This window comes from Seriola aureovittata, chromosome 10, assembly GCF_021018895.1.
Source record: "Seriola aureovittata isolate HTS-2021-v1 ecotype China chromosome 10, ASM2101889v1, whole genome shotgun sequence".
Classification (NCBI taxonomy): domain Eukaryota; kingdom Metazoa; phylum Chordata; class Actinopteri; order Carangiformes; family Carangidae; genus Seriola; species Seriola aureovittata.
Window position 1 is genome coordinate 4,853,199 of NC_079373.1, and position 22,782 is coordinate 4,875,980.

Below are 22,782 nucleotides of genomic sequence, written 5' to 3' on the forward strand. Positions count from 1 at the left end.
AATGGGAAAGTAGTAGTACCTTTGAAACCATGGCCATAAGTCTGAATCACTTCTGTGTCAACAGCTGTGATATAGGGATGATCCTCCTGATGCTTTGCACTGATGGAATCAGGAGACTTACAGCTTTCAACAATGCAGGCTATAATTTGTCAAGGTAATGTCAAGACTGAGTCCGGTACAGACCAAAACACACTTAAAGCAGAAAGGCCAAAGCCTCCCGCTGGTGCGACGGTGTATTTTAAAAGGATAAACACAATTAGATTCAGACAGTAGTGGAAAGAAGTACCCAGAGCTTTTACTTCAGTAAAATTAGCAATAACACATTGCAAAAATACTGTTACTGTGTAAGTCAAACCTCGAGTAAAAGTATACAACATCAGTAAAATGAGAAAACGATACTCATTGCAGACTGTCCCCTGTTAGACTGTAAGTCATATTTCATGAACTGATCCAAAGTGGTGAATGTAAAATCTTATAGGCTACAGCAAACTGACCTGTAACTACAGCTGTCAGTATATCATAAATCCAGTATTTCACCTTGAAATGTTATATTGTAAAAGCGTAAAGGAGGTTAAATAACAAATGTACAAATGTGTAGTTGCTTTACACTAGAATGGGACGGAACCATAGTTTCAAATGTAATTACGAGTAGGAATTGTTTTTGTGTAACACAAACGCTATGGCCGTCAAACAGCAGGCATCCCACATTATGTGAACTTGTCTCTTCTCTGAGAGCTGTATTTTTGTGTTTCCGCTGCCACTTAGGTGAGTAATTTAATCTTTAATAAGATTTGGTTCAACATTAGTAAACATGGTGTTTGTTCTTAATTCTGACCTTTACAGAGTGTTACTAACTTTAGGTAGGTTCAGCTAACTTAGCACAGGGACGAGCTAGCATCTTAACCATGGTTTGTCTCAGGCAGATTTCTCCAACTGAAATACTCCGTGACTGATAGTTTCAGATATTACCGGATTAAAGAATCGACGAATTTTTTAATAGGGTCTGATAGCAAAAAGTGAGTGTGGACATAAAAAGAGTAGGATGATGAAAAGGCTAGTTGTTAGCATTCAAAGGGGTCATGTAGATGAGCAGTTCTCGGGTAGGTTGATGCTACAGCGCACACATAGACTACAGCATGAATGAAAATGCCACTAGAAACACATACAGCACATATATTACAGCAACAGATATCACAAAGGACTACAAAGACTCTAGCATTACAAGCAAATACTAAAGGCACACTGCACACAAAAGAGTACACGAATACTAAAGGCCCTTGGCACACAGACATACAGAGAAAGAACAAAATAGAACAGGAGATGTACAAATGTTTGACTCTCTCAGGTGTAGATGCCAATTCCCTCAGTGTTACTGCTAACTTTACTGCTGGGCTGGGGAGGGACGACAGACGTGTTGCTTCCACACATGGTGTAACTTTGTCCTTATAATCGACAGGAAATTGTTAAAAATAAAAGATGGATTCAAATTTGTGGGTTATAATCACCAGAAAAAAAGAAAATCCTAAATTCCCTCTGGAAGCATTTGTGTTCATAAATATTAAGTGTCTCTTGGTTTCTTAGGAGAAATGTTGCACAAGTGATCATCAGTGTTTCTGTTGGCATGAGAGCACTTTGCGTCCATGTTGATGAAAAGTCTCTTCATGTTTCGCACCCAGCAGATGTGATGTCAGATAAGCGTCAGCGTGCCAGAGTCCAGGGCTCCTGGGCCAAACAGCTGCCAAAACACACAGGACCAACAGGTAATCTGTTTAAACTGGTGTATTGGTAGAATGCGACTCCTCACTAAAATAGATTTTTATTTATACATTTACTTATTTATAGCCATGATGCTGCTATAACATTTGGTTTGTATCACAACAGCTTCTTACTTATGTTATTCAAAACAGGTGCAGTTCCAAACAACCATCAACCCACAAATGCCAACCCAGCTCCTAGTTCCTGGGGATTTGGGCCACAGAAGACATCTAAGACATTTGAGTTTCATCAGCCCTCTAAGGTAAACAGTTAACAGATAATAAAAAAAAGGAGTAATCACTGAATTTGGGGAAAATTGGTCTTTCACAATGTGTTATATATATTTTAATGACGTGCTCCCTCCCTCTGTTTCTTGTCTTTATTTCATTACAGCCAATCAGAGATGTTCCACCAGAGAAGGAAATAGAGTGAGTTGCACATTTCTGTCTGTGTTGGATAGAGCTCCTCATGGTTTTGTTTCCTGTAAAATTGCTTTTAAATTCATTTCTGTTGTTTATAGTGTGATATCTTGGCTTGTAAATTCGAAGTGTACTGTGCACAGAATGACTAACACATCAATTTGCTCCGGACAGACATGCGGGCGATTTTGAGATCAGCCATGGACCGTCAGGAGTGTCCAGGTGAGAACAGTCTAAAAGTGAGGGAGCCTTACTGAGAGGAAAGTAAAGGTGAAACAACAAATTAACCAAATGGAAAAGAGGAGAATGAAAGTGATGGGACAGGACCAAACAAGTGCGTTTATAGCTGATGACAAATCTGTGTTAGAGTTTAAAATCCACTAGATGGCAGTAATCCAACAAGTAATATCTTGTATAGCTCTTATTTAATATTATGCCTTCTACCCCACCTGTGGTATGACCCATGTTTTTAATAGAGACTGAATATGCAGTACTATGTGCTGCACATATGGCAAACTGGTTTTTAAAATGACAACCAGAATTTCAATTTACTTTTAAGGCATTTAGATGATCCTTTTGTTAAGACTGGAATACTACATTCAAGCAACAGAAATCTTACAGTCAATATTCTGTGCCTGGTCGTGTGTGATTCTGTGACTGTGGCTCTGGATTCATCATGTACAAGAGAAGTTCTGTGGGACAAAGTAAAATAAGAGAAACAAATGAACCGAAAAAGATTGATTGTTTCAAAATTCAGATCCATGTGTGGTAGCCACCGTCTGTGACCAAGTGTCCTTGAACAATCACCGTCTCTTGCTGCATTGCTCTTTTGCCAGTCTTTACAGATGTTAAACCATCCGCTCTGTGCTGCTACTACCTGTTATTCCAGTCCTATTTGCAACCCTACAAGCCTCAGATCATGTGCAACAGTTAATCACAAAGGGACACTAACACCAGCCATCTGCTAAGTCCTGGTAAATGTTAGTTTTTGATTGTTATTTATGCCAATTTAATCAAACACTCAGTGGATAAACAACCAGCATGTATGCTGCTGTCATACTGAAAGGTGAAGTTGAAGTTTGGAATCCAGTGTTATTGGTTCTTTGACTGATCAAATAAAAACTTAGTTTCCTGCTCGTGTATTCTTAACCACCGTTTTGGGGTAATTTTATGCCTTTATCAGATAGGTGACAAGAAGAGGTCCATGTCTAGACTTGAACCAGGGATTTATGATTGACACCCTTAAGCCACTAGGCTGCCCCAATCTGCACTATCCTGTACAAACACTAATTATAAAACCTACGTGCTGTAAATGTCCATGTTACTTTTATGGATACTTAGTTGGTGTCTGTGTGTGTGTTTTTCTTCAATCTGTCCAGACTGCGGCTGCTGCCTGGGTTTCTCCCCCCAGAGGAGGCTGACTGGATGTTCAGTAAGCTGTTAGCAGAGCTTCCCTGGTCCCAGAAGACCAACTACAGACAGGGTGCGTACCAGAGGCTTAAGAACAAGCAGCATGAAAGGGGTGAAATGTGAACCTGTGATTGGAAGCTGAAGGATATCTGAATTTGCATAAAAATACCCAGTTCCGTTCCATTAGCTGTACCACTTATCCTTCGAGGGCCGCAGGGCATAAAAATATACACAGTGGTACTTGTCTGGTGCACATGCCACATTTCTTTTTAATCCAAGTACAGTATGTCTTGAGAAGATTAGACCCATGTAACAAAAGGCAAAAACTGCAGCCACTCTGTCCTTGCACGTGGGTAAGTTGTGCAAAGGCTTCGTTTTGCAAAAACAGTTGGCAAAGAACAGCTCACACATTGTACCCGGACAGACTAGATACAGTGACACTGTTGAGATGCAGCCTCACTGCCACAGAATCAGCCTTTCTCTCAGCTGGCTCTCGTCCATCTGTGTGTTATTGTGTGATATCTCTGTCTGTAGCGCACAAACAGCGTGACGAAGACTGGGTGATTTCTAAACACTGACCACACAGAGAAGTTGTGCAATCCTCTATCCATCACTCCTCAGACTTTGTCAACAAAATCCATGTGGCGTTTGGGTTAAAGAGGAAGCAGTGGAAAACAGATGTTAACCCTTCACCGGTCACTCCTCCTGCATCCTCTGTCATTTATCCTGCCTTGTTTTTTAAAACTCGCTTGACTCAGTTTTTCCAACCATTGCTCAGGACTCTAATCCGGGCCCTGTGAGTGGGTTAAGGTTTTCCTTAATCTTTCCCCCTGATAGTATCTTTTCATGGAAAGAGTAAAGCTTTTGAGAGTTGATAAATGACCACACATATTTATAAATATTACCTCAAGAGGCCCTGAGTAATTTAGTGCCATAAAAAGTGATGGCCGCTCGAGCTGTTTGTTTTGGTTCCACCATGTTCTCGTACCAGAGGGCTGGCCAAATTCACTAATGCCCCATAATTGATTCTTGGAACGATCGGCTTGTTCCCGATGAAAGAGAGATACACCAAGATCAACAGAGGAAGATTAGATTTAGATGTTTACCTTACCCTCTGCAAGAAATAGATTGTAGTGACGAGGCAGATTATTATTTTACATGTGTGTGTTAACATTTGAAAGGAATACAGCCAAACTGTGTCAGCCTTCTGCCTTACTTATAGTTGTCATTCAGCAGAAAAGAGGTAGCTATGAAAGCAGACTCAATCCATTCTCTTTTGAAGTCCAAATTGCCTTGACCCAGTTACTAATGCAATATAGAGATGGATCTGTGCACTTTTGTTCTATCATGAAAACTGTCCACAGCCACTGTTCTCTTTGAAGGAAAAAATTAACAGTGTAATTGAAGCCTGCAGGGGTTGAGTGTTTGATACTCAAAAAATTTGTTTTAGGTGGGGTATCACTTCAAAAGGCTGCAACATGCATAGCCACTTAAAAAAAAAAAAAAAAAAAAAAACACTCATCAGTCATTAGTCATTAAATCACCACCATATTCATTTTGAGACATCAGTACTGTCGCTGAATATCATCATAGATTTTGACTGAAATGCATCTGTAGCCTTGAGTATATAAAAGTGTCACGTACTGAAAGTTAGTGTTGGCTGCTTGGTCATTTTTGTTTATTTCGTTTTTTCTAATCGAAACCAGAAAAAGTTTGACATTCGAACTTTGGATTACGACTTGTTTTATTTGGTTAAAGTTATTTATTTAACTCTGATGTGCTCAATAGTTTGCCACATTCTTTCATCTTTCATCTTTAAAAAGGCTACAAAAGTAAGGTAAATAAAAGTGTGTGTGTGTGTGTGTGTGTGTGTGTGTGTGTGTGTGTGTGTGTGTGTGTGTGTGTGTGTGTGTGTGTGTGTGTGTGTGTCGGTCCAGGTGAGGCATACGAGGAGCCCAGGCTAACCTGCTGGTATGGGGAGTTGCCCTATACCTACGCTCGCTCCACCATGGCTGCTAACTCACAGGTTAGGTAAACATCATTATAACTGCAACAAGACTCAAAGGAGAAATGTGGTCACACAGCAGCTTCCACACATTTATTATGTATCTGTTTCTTTGTTACCTCATTTCTTGTGATGCTTTTTCTTTTTTTCTTTTTTTTTTGAGTTTTGATTAATTAATAAAAGGAGAATAACCAAGGTGACATATTTGCATTTGTTGTATCATCTTTTGTAGATTGTGTACTTCTATTTCCTTTTATCTTATTTTCATTCTCTCTTTTTTTATCCTCACAGTGGCATCCGTTGCTGTTAACCCTTCGTGAGGCAGTGGAGCAGGCGAGTGGATGCAGATTCAACTCCCTGCTGTGTAACTTGTATCGGGACGGCCATGACAGCATTGGTTGGCACAGTGACGATGAGGCTTCCTTGGGTGACAAACCCACCATCGCTTCCATCAGTCTGGGGGATACCAGAGTGTTCACCCTTCGCAAGCAGCCTCCACCGGTGAGATGATGGTAGAACATGGGAACTGGTTTTTCCTGCTCCATATCTATGTCCATTTGTACATTAGGACCAGGTTACTTTATTACTTTATAAGTTTATTACATCTCTGAACTGTGAAAGTCTTGGCTTTATTTTCTTATACTACTCTTACACTTTATGGTTACAGAACCTGTGTTCATTTTAAAATTCTTGTTTCATTATCTTTTTCCTCATTTTGGCCTTAAATCCAGCTCAGTGTTCCTTAAAGGAGTTTTGCTATTACTACATAGCGATTTAGCATAAGCAGCTGTTTACTTACCAGTCTAGAAGAAACATTGCAAGTTCAGCATCAAACTTCATTCCATTACTCACCAATAGCTTTTATTCAGTTTGGTTGTTGTATTTTGCTCACAGTCAAGGATGCTTCTTTTGTTTCTAACACACGCTTCTTAATAAAACAGACCTGCAGTGCAAATCTTAATAAAAAGAGGAGGGTGTGTGTAGTAGAGTGCGGAACAGCAGCCAAAGTGAGTTAGGGAAAACTGGACACAGAGGGACGTGTGTTTAGACTCAGCAGAGTATTTAGAGGCCTTTGTTTAATAGTCATCTATTATTTCAAGTGTTAAAGTATACACTTCTTAGGAGGCAGGCTTCATTAGTCACAATGTGCATGAGTTGTATTGACATGTAGTAGTGATTTGCAGGTAACAGAATGTGCCTTCAACATGTCATGTCACAGTACATTGTGTCAGGTGTGTTTCTTGTGTGTTGTTAGATGATTATAAATTGTGCTTTACCCTCTGTGTGTTTATGTGTTAGGAGGAGAACGGTGACTACACCTACGTGGAGCGGATTCGGGTTCCTCTGAGTCACGGGACACTTCTGCTGATGGAAGGAGCCACACAGGACGATTGGCAGGTAGGCTTCACCAATCAAATCCAAGAGTCAGTGCAGGAAAAATGGCCATTCATAAAAGCATCAGCCACTGGCCACAGGGACGGATTATAATCAGGTGACAACTAAAGAATGGTTTTGGTTGCTTTTTCTTTTTTATTTTGGAAACATCTTTGTCACTAAGTTTTTGATTGCTGTGGTCACACCACATTTGCCAGAATTGTACTGTGTGTCTTGTATCTTGTGTTTTATGTTACTGTTACAAACGTCTTTTTTCTGTTTATACCAAACAAATCTGTGTATAAATCACATACCATGCTGTGCATCACATGATTTATCTCTAGATGTGTATACTTTCTGTTACCTGCTTGATTTTTTTTTATTACAGCATTTTGGTTAAAAGTATTTGTTTTAAGAATCCCTGTAGTAGAATAGTAATGTAGTATATTCTTTGGTTGGGAGACTTACTAGAGCTCTAAGACGTCTTTAACTATTATTAAATCAGCAACCTTGACACAAACAGTTACCTCAGTTAACCTTGGATATTTACAGTAAATGCACTGAAAACCCCATCTGCCTCCGTACAAGGTGAGGTCAGGTGAAGACTGAACTCACCTGCTCTGCTCGGGGGTGTGTGTTTGTTTGTGTGTTCCTTTAAGTGTAAATGGACTGCACTTATGTAGTGTTTTTTCTAGTCTTATTGACCCCTCAAAGCAACACAATGGAAGTCACATTCATCCACTCACACACACATTCATACTCTGCTTTTTCCTACACATGTAAGTAAGTGCAAGTGCCTCTGATTGAACACGTGAGGGGGTAATGAAATCAGAGTTGATTTTTGCTTTGTGACATGGAGCATCATCCTGCTGGAAGTGGCCATTAGAAGGTGATGGGCTGTGGCCATACCGGCATGAACATGATCAGCAAAAATACTTAGACAGGCTGTGGCATTCAGACGAAGACTGATTAGAACTGAGGGGCTCGAAGTGTGCCAAGAAAACATTCCCCACACCATCACACCACTTTAGTTCTTGGCTGACTGGAGTGGAACCTGATGTGGTCTTTTGCTGTTGTAGCTCATCCTCCTTAAGTTTCCATGTGTTGCATTCTGAGATGTTTTTCTGTTCACCACAGATGTAAGGAGTGGTTATCTGAGTTACTCTAAACTCTGATAGTCTGATGCTTGATAGATAGAGCCATTCTCCTCTTTTGGTTGAGAGATAGAAGTAGCAATATTATATATTTATATATAATTATATTTAAATATTATGCTAACAATATCTTGTGTTTAAAACAATAGCTCATCACACTAAAAAGTAAGTGAAAATTGAAAGAAGTGAGGGAAAAACAAAAGGGGATAGGGGGAATAAAGAGAGGGAGAACTACAAAGACAATGAAAGAGGTTTAAGCTTACAAGAAAAAGAGGAGAAGGTCACAGGTGTTTTATGGCGACACCTCCCTGAGTATCTTAACAAAGGTTTCATTTCTCCTTTAAAGATGTTGCCAGAGAGAGAAGATCACACCACCATTAATTCTCTCTCTGTCACCGCAGTCAAAGTCTGCCTAACAAAACCCCCCTGGCTCAGGCAGAGGGGTTTGGAAGTGAGTGCTAAATATTTAACTAAACCTGTCAATCCTGCTAAAGTACTTCACTTGTTTGAAAAGGGATACAGGGTTATTTCTGCCTGTTCCGGCCTCTTTCTTTTCACACCATGGTGGATAAGCAAACCCTTCACCTCCTTTTGAGATGAAGGTGAAGGAGGTGTGTGTGTGTGTGTGTGTGTGTGTGTGTGTGTGTGTGTGTGTGTGTGTGTGTGTGTGTGTGTGTGTGTGTGTGTGTGTGTGTGTGTGTGTGTGTGCGTGTGCGTGTGCGTGTGCGTGTGCGTGTGCGCGTGCGCGTGCGCGTGTGTGTGTGCGTTAGGGCACAAGATGCGCAAATGGAAAAACAAGACTACCATTCTCATGCAGAAGGTCTAGACAGAAATGAGTTGAGCTCTTGTGGTAAAACAAAAGAACTCGTGATATTCCACAAAACATTTTAGCACTGCTTTTGCAATGGGGAATACATTTGACTTTTAGCTCATATGTCAAAGGTTAAGAAAATGGTGTTTGTTGTATGTCACATTTTCAGGCTGAACTTTGTATGGAGTGCAGAGGTCAGCTGCAAAACAAAAATACTGTTGTGTTTTGGAAACTGATTTTCTTTCCTTGTGGTCTCATTTTTTGTTTTCTAATCTGATTGCATGTGTATATCAGTTAAACAGCAAATGCACTGGGATTATTCTATATTATTCTATATTTTGCTGCATAGATTAGAATATGTATTATGTCTAAACTCTATATATTATATTTTTATCCTGAATTGAAAATTGGTAATTAGTAAATGTTTTCATTGCATTGTGAATATAGTATCAGATTCTTAAGACTGATAAAGATCATCCTGTACCTGTGTCACACACAACCTTTTCTTCTTGATAAGAAATGATGATTTAATAACTGAGCAAGTTTTATTGATTATATTTGCTGCACTTCCTCATCTTTATGGTCCGGAGAGCTAATGACTAGAGATGTCATTCTTCAGCTAGTTACAGATAGTTACTTCATAAAATCTCAAAAAATTATAATTTCCCAGAGCCCAAAGTTAGAACTTAAATACTGCTTATGTTGACGGCCCAATAGTTCTGAATCCAAAGATATTCAATATACTGTTGTATGTATTATATAAAGAAAAGCAGCAAATCCTGACATTTGAGAAGACCAATGAATGTAGATGCCAATTAGTTAATTAATAATTCTGTCATTTGAGTAGTCAAAAGCATTTAGTAGCCACATACTCTTGCAGCTACTGCAGAACTAGTTTTGAGAAAGTCAATGAGCCGTTACTTGATTTTGTGGATAAAGAACTGCACAGAAATATTGGAAAACTAACTACAAAAAATACAAAATTAATTTAATAGAATACAAATTTACTGTGTCTGCTTCTCTGTTTCCACCAGCATCAAGTGGCTAAAGAGTACCATGACCGAGGCCCTCGCATCAACTTGACCTTTAGGACAATCTACCCAGAGCCGGAGGGCCACAGGCCAGGGACCAAGCTTCGCTTCACTGCCAAGCAACAGTAAACTCCCCTCAGAGTCAGGTACTTAAGGTTTAGGAGACACTGTGTCAGCATTTCAAACACCGATCCAGTCAGTGCTGGATCTGATGGCTGGAGTGTGAATGAGGCTTAAGCTAATAAACGATGGAGAGGTTTTGCCAAACGTCATCGCCGTTCTCAGTGAGCTGGTGAGCGATTTCAACTGTTTGAGGCAAATCTTGCAACACATCGAGTTACAGAGCATAGTGTGAACAACAGCCTCCTCCAACTTAAACAGGGAGATTTGCAGCTCTGCCTGAATTCACCTGTTGCATAAGTGAACCATAATAACACCTGAGTCGTGACCAGTGGTGATAATCAGATATCAGTGTTTTCAGAGAAGCTGAGCAGAAGAATGGGTGATAATGAGGGTTTAAGGCTTGATCAAATGTCAGCTCTGAATATTTATTCATTCAGCACAGACAGTTGTTTCATTTCAAACAGAAATATGATAAAATTGATAAAACCATGACTGACTTGCCACACTGCTTTTGTCACCAACAGTAAAAGTTTGGTTTTTACTGGGAAGCTCACAGTCACTTAGATTGAAGTTTTTGGTTTTGTTTTGGTTTTGTTTTGGTTTGGGTTTTCTGTCGATACTTTTTGTGACTGTGAATTTAAAGAAACTTTGGTCTTGTGGTTTTAGAGATGTATGCACATCAATATTCACATGTCATGAAAAGTGTCTTTAAGAAAGGCAGTGTCCAGAGAGCTCGCTGTATAGCAAGTCACTCTTGATGTGACTGTGACTGTGACTGCTGTAAAATGTAAAGGATTTCCTGCCCCGTTTGTCCAGGGGAGCTTTTGTAGAGAGCTGAGCTGCTATAAAAAGAGAAGGAACAAGTTAAACAGCTACTCAGGCCAATTACAGCTCCATCAGCACTAGAATTAGGTAATTGTCTTGTTGGACAAGGTTTGACCAGATCCTCAAAGAAGTAGTAGAAGTTTTTTAAAGCCTCTGATATATAATGAACCTGAATCATTAAAGTTCAGTTTGGAGATAAAGGATGCATACTTATCTGTTTTTGTCAACATGGTTGCATTTCCAACTGCATGATAAAATATATAATTGAAGCCAGGGTGACAGTACAGTACTACAGAGGCAAGATTACTTGGATCCCCATTGTAATTTGCAAGTTGCTTTTTTTTTTTTGATTGAATGATTTTTTGATCACCTTCATTTAACGTTGTTGTTCATCAGCTGTGAAACAGCTGTTGTTTTTGTTTTGTTTGAAATGACTGAAGGAACATTTAATTAGTATAAAGTGGTAAATGGTCAGTCAGAACTATTCCTGTATATTGTAGTTTTTGACACTAATCAGTCCCGTATGTTGACTGAAATCAGACTGACTGAGCCACCTGCACCTGTTTCAAGGTGGCTCTACTTCTACAGTTTTCATTAGAAAATCATTAGCTTTTTAATGGCTTCTGGAAAATATCACCTTGTAGACACAGAATTTGTGATGTTGCTTCTTTTATCTTTCTCTTAAAATTATGGCAAACTTGGTCAAAAACGGAAAAGGAAACAGAAAAATCCCACACACATAAGACAATAAAGGAAACAGGTAAAAAGGAAACAGTTGTTGATGACACTAATAGAAACGTTATCAACCCAATGAGCCATAATGTGGAGTGAAGATATTGAGTTTCAAGTAGATTTAAGGAACTGAATCTACACATGCCTCAATCTGGGAAATGTTCTGTGTTGGTTTTGTTCAGACATGATGTAACAAATAGGACAACAATATCCAAACTACTGGCAGATTAGCAGAGAAACCTTCTATGGAAAAACAGCTTTTGGTTTCAACATGACACTGACATTTAGAAAAAAGGAAGTATATGTCTCAAGGGGGGAGAGAGACTACATTAACAGCCCACATGATTGTGTTTATTTTGTTACACTAAAGAGATGCATGTGTTCTCGAATGCTGTTGTTCTGAAATAAAAAATGTGTTGTTATTCTGTTTAAATATTGTGTCCTATGTTCTAAAAAATGCATATTAATACATACACAAATTAATTAGCAGCACGACACTTCATCAAAAATGTATTTGGGAAAGTTCAATTAAAATACCAGGTTGTGACAGGACGTTTGTCATGATCATATACTGAAATCTGAGCATACTGTTTGCAAAATACAGTAAAGGGTTCACTTCAGGACCCCTGAGAGCCAAGAGATTATGCAATCATTGTTGTTATTATACCCAAAGGATGTGATAACTTTGTTTAATGGAAAACAGTTCTTGATCATTTCATGTTGTGGTTTTCTTAAAGTCATGTGCTATAGTGCAGCCAGAACATTTTAAGGACAGTTATGTGTTTCTGGCCTTTTGGCTCACTTCAAGACACTGGATTTAAATTGAAACAATGAGGTTAAAGTGTTGACTCTCAGCTTTAAGGTTGTTTGACGATTTTTATATCCATGATGGATGAACAGAGTAGAACTTAGTTCTATTATCTACTGTCTTTTTTGTGAAAAGTACCCAATTTTTGAATAGAGAAAACATCCCAAAAGCAGCAATAATTGAAGGTGGTTGTAATAAAGATGCAACACAGCATAACCAGGGAAGATAGATAGATGGATAGATAGATAGAGAGAGAGAGATACTTTATTTATCCCGCAGGGGAAATTCATGTGTCCATTAGCTCATTGTTGATAATAATGATAATAATAGCATAATAATAAATAAATAAACAATAATAATTAGATTAGTCCACTTCCTTTGGCTGAGGTGTCGTATAGCCTGATGGCTGTGGGAACAAAGGATCTCCTGAACCTCTCTGTTCTGCAGCGCAGTGAGATGAGACGTTTGCAGCTGTAGCAGTGTAGAGCTATCACAACAATGAATGTGTCACTGTCCTAATACTTTCTGGTGTTCATGCCATTTGCTGGGATTGTTAGCCAATAATTTCACAAACACTTTTAGTATTATTTAATTTACTGATAAAATGACAGTATATGTAGATTTTATTTTATTGCAAGCCCTTTTTAACACTCACATTCTCAAATTTAAACCTCGCCACACTTACTCTCTCTCTGTCTTCTCACTGTCTCTTAAAAGGCTCATGCATAATGTTAAAGGATCATTGATGGCGTTGGCGTGAGAAAGTATGTGCAGTGACAATTCTCAGCAGACACAGCTAAAATTACAGGCTCATTGTGTGATTTTGTTGTTTTCATTGAGCTTCACTTTTCAGGATAATTAACAAGGAGAGATGGGATCATATATATTGAATCAAGTGTCAAGACACATCACCCACTCCTCTGGGTGATTTCTGGTGTTATATAATATGTTAGTATTTTTAGACATTCGGTCACTGGACATGTAATATCAACTTGCTGGTGTAAGTCCATTCATTCCAGTCACCTTCTATGTAGTTTATTAATAGTTGTTTGTGTGGTATGGATTGCTCCAATCTGAGCGTTCATCATGGCGAAATGATCCTTGGGTAAATACATAGATAGGCTTGACTCAAGTGTTCGTTACCAGCTGCTGGGAAACAGGAAGCTTGTTTAGATATTGAAGCCTTGTGTAATTTCATAGCACTATTCCTCAGAGGAAATGGCAAGAATAAATTGTCCTGCAGTTGCAATAAAAGCTTTGTACATGGGAGCTCTAACAGCCAAGAGTGGTGCAAGAAGCTTCATGAGACCCAAGACTGAAGATCATTGCATGATGATACAATCACCTTGACACCTGAGAAAGAATCACTCCTCTGATGAAGCCTCTTGGATGACCAGCAAAAAGATTGATTTTGCTGCACCATAACTGCCTTAAGGGGGCTATTTGTAAGTTTTGCTATTGCTACATAGCGAGCGTTAGCATTAGCAGCTGCTTGCTTCCCAGTCTAGAAGAAACATTGTCAGTTCAGCATCAAACTTCATTCCTTTACTCACCAACAGCTGTCTCCAGAGGTGGAAAGCAACGCCAATGTTAACGCTTGTCTCTATCACGTCTTTTCTTGTCTTGTAAACACACCGATGGCCAAAGCGCTTGTCAAGTGACAGAAACCGCGTTTGGCAGCAGAAAAAACTTAAACTAATAGCCACTTTTAATAAAATATGATATTTTAGAGTTGTCTCATCTTCTTATTGGGCTAAATTCTCAAAACCTGCCAACTTTAAAAACTTTAACCTTCAAAATCTTTGAAATGTAAATGCAGAATTTCATTATACATACCATTCTGAAATGAGCTGAAACCAGCTGCCACCTGGGAGACTGAAAGTCAGTCTAAGCGCTTGCTTTGTTTTTGAGAATGTTTTTTAGGTTGAGTAGGATTAATTAAGATGAAGATAAATTAAAATAAGGTATTCAAACCCAGTCACACAAATTGACTGTGTGATGGTCCTTGTTTTACTTGTATGTTTCAGAACGTCTTTTTTGCTGGTCGACATAGAGAGCAGTGACTTCAGTCTTTGCCTTTACTGATGGCCAATATGGTGGTTCAGAGCTGTATTTGTTTGATCTGCTAGTTTAGCCTCCAGTAGATGCATCAGAGGTGATGGAGAGAGACAGAATAGTGGATGTGAGAGAGGGGTAGGTGGATAGGATGTATATTTGTAATAATACAGTATTATATATAGTAGCTGACAGGTAATAGTACTACATTACTTGATTTTGACTGTAGAAAAAGGCAAATAATTACTGTTACAATGAAGACAAAAGACTGTGGCCAGGATGAGTTGAGTAGTATTAAAGTGACAGCACTATACAATTATGATTTACTAACCAATAAAAGCTGGATTTATTGAGCCACAGAGGTGTACTGTTCAAACTAAACTCACTCTCCCATGAAAGCCACAATCTTTTCACAAACTCCCCATTGACAATAAGAATCAAAAACCCGACAACTGTTTTCTTTGCCCCTCGTACTGCTCCATCAGTGCTCAACAAACAGCTTTGGTAACACATGACAGAATAGTCGACCGCAGGATGTATTTCTGTGCATATACAATGGGGATTTAGGGACTCAGTCTGTGTAATAGTTTTCAGCAGACACATTTCTCTGTGTAAGACCCTCTGTGTATGTGTTTGAAGGGAGCGAGTTAATGGAAAGACCCACGGTGAGTGCAGCAGGTTGTGTAATAGGTCCTAGGCCTTTTGTTGGTGCAGTGTAGGTGAGAATTGCACCATGCTGTGCCCACCCTGTACTTGCTCCTTGATGTTGGGCCTCCAGAGGCACAGATTGGGACAATTTGTACTGGACAAGAACATCACATCACTGAACGTGAACGTGGGCTGAACATTTGATTTAGTTTTGGCACAGTGCATTGTGTTCAAGTCAATGACACCAGTGGGTTTGTGTTTTCGAAATGCCCTGTGGCAAATCTTGCAACTGCTTACTGACTACAGGTTCTTCTGGTGGCTGTAATATGTAACTTTTCCACATTAAAATGTCTAAAAATGACCAGACCTATGTTATATATTTTTTGAGTTTTGTACTTACATTATCCAAAATGTTTCCGGCAATTCTCAAACCTAGAGAAATACACCATTCTAATCATGGTAATGGTCTGTTTCATTATGTGCCTGTCAATGATATCATATCCTCTATGCGCATGCGTTGGTGATATGTTTGTGTTGTGGTTGCAAGTGAATCACAAATTGAAACTGCTTTATTCAGTGATTTTAACGGTTATAATCACCTGGTCTGTTTGTTTTGGAGAGGGGAAACCTCTGTGGATATTTCAGATCCATGTAAAAATCTCCTGAATGACTGACACAGAAGGAATTGAAACAAGAAGCTTTGACAATGGTCATGAAGACAACAACTCTCATGATTCCACGCTATTTCACACGTGTTTTGTTATTGTTTAGAATGAGAGATCTCTAGCAGCAGAAGGTACATACTGTGCGTCTAAGAGTCATTATCACAATATTCGTTCAGTCAAAACAGGGAGAAAAAGACTACAGGTCCTTAATATGTGTAAAATTTGGTAGATAAATGTGTTGTTCCTAAATACAGAGTGATTTAATGCAGTTTTTTTTATTGTACTCTGCAACTTATTTTATATCAAATACCTTAATATCTTTATCTTTTAATAATGAAGGATCAAATACAGTTTGTGATATGAAAAGGTGTTGCAATGAACCAGCAGAGAATTATTGACTCTGCGGGGTCTCACAGCTTGAGGCTGCATGTTTTACATCTTCAAGCTTATTGTTTTGGTTCAGTCTGTTCAGCTGAACAACAATAATGAACAATCTCTAAAAGACCTACAGTGCTGTACACTGAAGTGAACCAAACAAAAGTGCATATTTAATTACTCAGGATCAGGCGCCTTCCCAGAATTGTATTTTGAGCGACTTCAAAGTTTAGATATTAAGTTTAATTTAAATTATTCTAGAATGCCTCAATGCAGAATGCTTGCATGAATTGAGTCTGACTTAATTTAACAGAAAATAATGCATGGCCAACTTAATTCCCCACTACACATTCGGAATTAGCCATTGTCTTCCTGTAACTGCAGCACTTTCCCAGCTCTGCCTTGTTATTGTTGACATTTTACAGTCTGCCAGGAAAGGGACTTGGCATGTGACACCACATCAAACTAATAAGCCGCCCGTCATTCCTGTGCTAGCCCCTGTTTGCTTTTTCCAGATCCTGACACCTGTTGTGCAGAGCTGGAAGCATTTGGGGTTTACAGGAGCTGCATCAGAGCTTCGGTTGTTGCTAACTCCTTTTAGCTCTCTCTTCAGCCACTGGAGCCGCTACATGGATCACACCCAATTAGGCCTTAGTCCAGTGGCGTTCCTGTCCATGCTGTTTACTGTGGCCGCTTCATTTCCAGCCACCAGTCTCATATTAGCAGACAATGAAACTGAACCACAAGCATATTAAAATTAATCCAGTGGAGGATATATAACCATGTATATTAAGGACAGATGCAACAATGTTATGCAATCTTATAATTAAGTAGCAAACGGATTACGTGTGTTAACAGTCTGTGTCAGCTGTTTGAGCATGTTGAGCCTATTTTTTTAATATGGCACAATCTTGTATTGGTAGAAAAAAATGTGGAAGAAAGTGTTTTTTTCAGCTGGCACTTTAAAGCTCTGTATGGTCACTGTTTGATGATGAAATAGCCTATAAACTGGCCATGCAGAGAAAAAAACATTTAGCTTCATTTGAGACACCTAATAACTGCTTATTCAGACCTGTGGTGGACCATTAGTGTATTGCAGCGTGTGTCTGTCGGTCAGTTCAACACTTTGATCTAGACTGAAATATTTGGTGAACTGTCATGACATTTTTTTATACAGACAAAGGGTCCCCAGAGGAACAATCCTGTTGACGCCGGTGATCACCTGACCTTTCCTCTGGCATCACAAAGATGTCGGCATTTTTGTTTTTTGGTGAAATGTCTCAACAACTATTCCATGGATCCTTTGGTTCAGACATTCGTGCCCCCACAGGATCATTTGTAATAACCAGTTGTTTGAACAATAACCAATTCTTTGGTTTATAACTAATGACATTCTCATCACCCTCAGTTGCACTTCTGGCTAATTAGAAACTATTAACATGCTAACACACTAAACTAGGATCATGAAAGAAATGATCATATGGAGCTTTAAGTAATTTAACTGTTCCAGTGGAAAAAGAAATGAAAGCACTGCAGGGAAAAGCAAAAATTATACCTAAACCTAGATTGGAAGCTTTATTGTGACAATCACTGTTTCTACCCTTAGTAACAAATTTACGTTGTTTATGTTAGTGTATTTCTAATACCAAAAATTGCTGCATGCATTTCTCAGTAAGATGAACAATTGGCAAACGTCTCCACTGAAGTCCATGTTAGTGTCAGTCTTGGAAAAGCTGGGAAAGCAGCAGTCGTTTAAACAGTAATAAATTGTGGTTGTATAGAGCAGCTAATGCATGTCTTTCCTGGTAGAGCTGGATCCTAAGATAAACAGACTGTTAACAAGCTGAACAGCAGAGTGTCCATTTCGAAGAGATCTGTCCATGAGCTTCTGCGTGTGCAGGCAGGATGTTTGCGGGTCAATAACATCTCAGCCTCAGAGACAAGGTCACTGTTGTTGTGTTGTGGGAAACATCAACTGACCTGCATCTTCCATGGAGTCAAGTTCACAAGTGTGTCATTGAGATATTTTGTGTATTTGTCTGTATGCAGATCTCCAAGTAGGTGTGTGTGTGCGTGTGTGTGCGTCTGTGTGCGTGTGTGTTTAATATAGTGGTAAGTGCAGTCTGAAGTCATGCTGTGATTTGCTGGGAAGCTGCTCTGGGAACGAACTGACCGATTCACTTCCCCCTCTCAGCTCTTTTCCCCTCCCTTCTTTTGGCCTTCATGGCTTCACTCCACTCTCCTTTACTGTGCCTCCTCTTCCCCCTCCTCCTCCTCCTCCTCCTCCTGCACCTCGCCTCTTCATCTTCCATCTCTCCTTCCTTGTCTCCTATCACCTTTTTTACGTTCTTTTATCCAGTTTGGTCACGTTGTTTTGTCGGTCAGCTCACATTGCAGCTGCCTCTCTCTGGTCGACCTCTGAGAGAGACAAATAGGTTTCTGTCCTCCTGTCCTTTTCCATTAAAATCTTTCTCTGCCTTTGGAAATAACCATGTTTTAATGGACTGATAAAAAATAGTATTTGCTTTTATATTACCTGCATTATAACCTATTCTGCAAAGTCTATGTACTTTTTAACATAACACAATGAGTGGACAATGCTATTCTTGCAATAAAAAGGTAGTGAGATAAATATTCTTTCTTATATTTATGTGATTAGTTTGCCAACTGCAGGATGAGAATTGTGGATAGAACAAGGGACATGATGAAGGTACTGTAGAAGATGGATTAAATTTATCAAACAATACAATACATTAGATTAGGAAAAAATGGAAAGAGGACTTAAATGTAGTTTGGCAAAAAAGTTATCCGTAGGATCATCCATTTGTCAAAAGCACTCAAAAGAATTAGTGGACAAGGATTCTACCTGCAACAGATGCAGGACTGTTACACATGTTCTGAACCTGTCCAAGGCTACACCACTTCTAAGGAGTGAGTGGATCCATCCACTCTTTTTTCTTTATTTGGTATTGCACCACAGGCAGTGCATCTAAACAATCACAAGTGCAACATGTTGGCCTTCTGCACTTTGTCGGCCAAGCGGCTCACACTGTTCAGATGGAAAGACCCTCTTCAGCTCTGTGTATTCTCATTGGATCAAAGAAGTTATGCAATATCTCAAGCTAGAGAAGACAAGAAACTCTCTCCTCTTTGGTGGTCGTTGAAAATGACTGACTTTAATTCAGTGACGCGGGTCTGGTGGGTGGGTAGGCAGGTGGGCTGAATACAACGTTCTGTTTGTATTTAGTATACTGTGAAAATACTCAATACTAAATAAATACTTGATCATAAAAACCCCATCAAAATCTTTCCTCTTTTTGGTCAAAAGCTGCAGCATTCCATGTGTCAATCTTTCATATTTTCATTTCAGTGTCTTGATCTAATTTTGGAGTCATGGAAAACATGACCTCAGCTGGTCTCAATGTGCCTCTCCCACAGTTTTCGATATCCGCCCTCTGCCCTGTGAAGGCACGTCTTTCCTGTGTGAGTTTTAGCAGCCGGCGCTAATCTCATGTTAACAGACGCGTCATTAATGGCATCTTGAGAACATTACAAGTGATTGTAATCGTAAGACCCGTGTGGAAACACTTCACAAGCTGATTCAGCATGGAAATGTTTAAATTGTGTCATTATTTCTGTTTATATTTCACATTAACACTAACAGCAGCTTCAAATTAAAGGAATCAGAAGTGCGGAGACAAGGATGGGAACTTGATTTGGGCTTCCAACTGTTTTTAGGGATGCCTGGGTGCAGCTACCAGGAATCAAACCCTGAGTGTTTGTGGGGGTGGATTTAATCTTTACTCCGTCACCAACCACCTGCCCCTGACAAAACTAGTTTGACTTGCATTTTAATCTGGATGTAATAATCTGTTTTTCCAGTCATCTGTTATCATCGGAATAAGATCACAACCAGAAGATGAAACAAATTGCAATTCAAATCAATAGTAGTCAAAACACCACATTTAACAGAGACATGTTGCGTCATCGATCTGGCAGAAGCTGCTTCAGGTCAATTAAATGTAGTAAATATAATCTCAGTCATGTCTACCTTATTTCTAAATTAAAAACTAAATTAAAAGCAACAACAAAAATAATAATTTTGGATTTAAAATATCAATAATCTGAGTGCGCATGTGGCGGTGCAGCATAAACAGACACAGTGTTCCTGGATGGGAATGCTTTCCAGTCTCCAAGTCTCAGTCTATAAATAAATGTGCTGTCCCTATGGTGTTTTACTGACTCAGTTTCAGGAGAGGGAGGGGAGGGGAACCAGGCCAACCTCTGAAAGATGACATGTTTATTGATTTACACCAGCATTGCCTCCGCTGCCGTCTTATGTATTTCCAAACTGAACCTCCTGACTGTTTAACACTTTATAAAGGTAACCTACTGTATTTTATAATATATGTGGGTTTTTAGCCAGAAGGCTAATGCTAACAGAGTTAGCCAGATAACATTAATTAGCTGAATGTTCCCTGTAGATATTGAAAGTGACTAAAGTGAATAAGGTTATCTTGCGGTTATTCTTAAGGGCAAGATCATATCTAAGTCTATGAAAATTGTCACTTATACCGCTGTTATAATGTTGCTGTTGCAGCAACTTTGCATACAGAGAATGGGCACTATATAAAATCTCTATTGTAAACCAATACAAGTGACAGGTCTGCCACAAACAAAACCTTAGTTAAGCATAAAGTATAATATTTTTTACTCTGTCAGAGGTAAACATTACATTTACCTTTTAATATAATGTTATGTAGTAGAAATACTAGCAGTAAATTGGCCTCAAAAACCATTTAGTTGAATCAACAGCTCTCAAGACAGCTGCAGTAAAAACTTGAAAAGTTACCATAGATAATGGTAGGTAAAATACCATAGAATATTTGACTGTGTGTTCAGTACTGAGCTGTCGTCAAGATGTGGTTAGCCTAGCTTAACACAAAGAGGGCAGGCGTCTCTAAAGCTGACTTATTCAGATATATGTGAAAATAATTTATGATTTTAGGGAGAGTAACGAGTTGTAGCTGCTCTATTTCTTGACAAACTGTCCACCCTGTACATGTGTGCAGCATCTTAAGCTATAGCACAGATACAGTCAGCACGTGCAAGCTTTGGTTTTGGTCTATGTACCAAACCTGGCAACCTTTCTGCGACTACAAGACTTTGGGATGCTGTGTGCAGTCACTGTGTCTGACTGTTGTTCATTAAGAAACAGTCCAGCACATAAAGTCTGTGTAATCACCTGTGGCATGATATTGTAAGTGTGTGTGTGTGTGTGTGTGAGGGAAGACATGCAACACCTGAGCCGTTATGTGACTGAACAACACTGATTTCGCTTCCTCTCTGCAGTTCCCTGACATTTAGGTTGCTATGGTAACAGGGGCGTCCCATCACAGTGGGTACAGGGTGATTTTCTGGTCCGGGAATGTGGCCTGTGGTGTGTACCTCACCTCTTGGCCCCGTGGACCTGGATAATGGGTTTTCCTGTCTTCCCTCTCTCTCTTTCTCATTTTCCACTCACAACAGGTGAAAGTAATGTTTCAGACCAGCTTACAGTTTATATCAGTCTATACAGTACGTATATGAATTTCTGTAAATGTGTTTCATAGTTTTTTTTTGTATGTAAACTTGAAGTTTGATTGGTTTGACTTAGCACAGGCTGCATATATATACTGTACATTTAATATTTTACTAATCCCACTGAAATCTTATAATTATTATTATTAGTAGTGGTAGTAGATTGATCTTTTCAAGGGTGACTCAGAGAGGGGAATTGCTATGCACTCTCTGGCATCCACATAAAGCCATTTCATCATACATTTTTATTATAAAAGTCATGCAAGTATGCACTAGTAGTTAAATAATAATGAATAAACAAAGTTCTGGATGCAGTGGGGGATATGTTTGCAATTTATTATCAGTGTTTGACAAATTTGATGCCAGAAAGTTATATGATTTTACTGTAAAATCAGGTACCCTAGAAAAGAGCGTTCCTTTATTCTGAATCTGAAGCATAATCAGTGATAGACTGGATGTATTTAGCTTCTGCAATATGAGAGAGAGTAGCTAAAGCACGTTGTTGTGTATTTGTGTTGATAGTTGCTGACAAAAGCTCTGTATCAACTTGACGTACGACTCCCATCTCTCACCAGAGTTGTCCCTATCTATAATCTCTATAAACATGAAATTGCTCATTAGTTGAATGGGTGGGTGTGTGTTCACGAGTGAGAAGGACAATGTGTTGTATCTGACTCTGATGCATTTGTGTTCCCTGATTAGAAACGTGTTATAATGGTGCCTGGCTGATTGACTCAAGTTTGATTTAGATTTCACAGGTACTGATAATCGTTGTATTGCCAAAGTGTCGACTGGTGCAGGTCTACTTGTGGACAGGATCATAGTGACCGTTTGCTCCTTGGTTCCTATCTCTGCACTGTAAACATCAGGTCATTTACTGTCTACCTGACACTGCACATGCACCCAGGGTGACTACTCAAGTGTAGCAAAAAGACACAAAACAGTTGTACATGGATCCAGGACACACTGAAGATAGAAGTAGTTTAACTTCTTCAGATGTGTCTCAAACACT

The 22,782-nt window shown here is 39.2% G+C and overlaps 1 protein-coding gene across 2 annotated transcripts; it reads left to right on the forward strand.

Moving 5' to 3' along the window:
- Nucleotides 1-590: 590 nt before the first annotated feature.
- On the forward strand, nucleotides 591-12,061 carry alkbh3 (alkB homolog 3, alpha-ketoglutarate dependent dioxygenase). Of its 2 annotated transcripts, none has more exons than XM_056388148.1 (10): nucleotides 591-765; nucleotides 1,677-1,760; nucleotides 1,908-2,017; nucleotides 2,149-2,183; nucleotides 2,349-2,396; nucleotides 3,554-3,657; nucleotides 5,522-5,610; nucleotides 5,881-6,090; nucleotides 6,889-6,987; nucleotides 9,963-12,061. In XM_056388148.1, the coding sequence occupies exons 1-10, from the start codon at nucleotides 591-593 to the stop codon at nucleotides 10,086-10,088; spliced, it is 1,080 nt and encodes a 359-aa protein (XP_056244123.1). In that variant the 3' UTR covers nucleotides 10,089-12,061. The 2 variants fall into 2 exon arrangements, with proteins under 2 accessions (XP_056244123.1, XP_056244124.1); XM_056388149.1 differs by having other exon boundaries at nucleotides 594-765; nucleotides 1,680-1,760.
- Nucleotides 12,062-22,782: the final 10,721 nt, after the last annotated feature.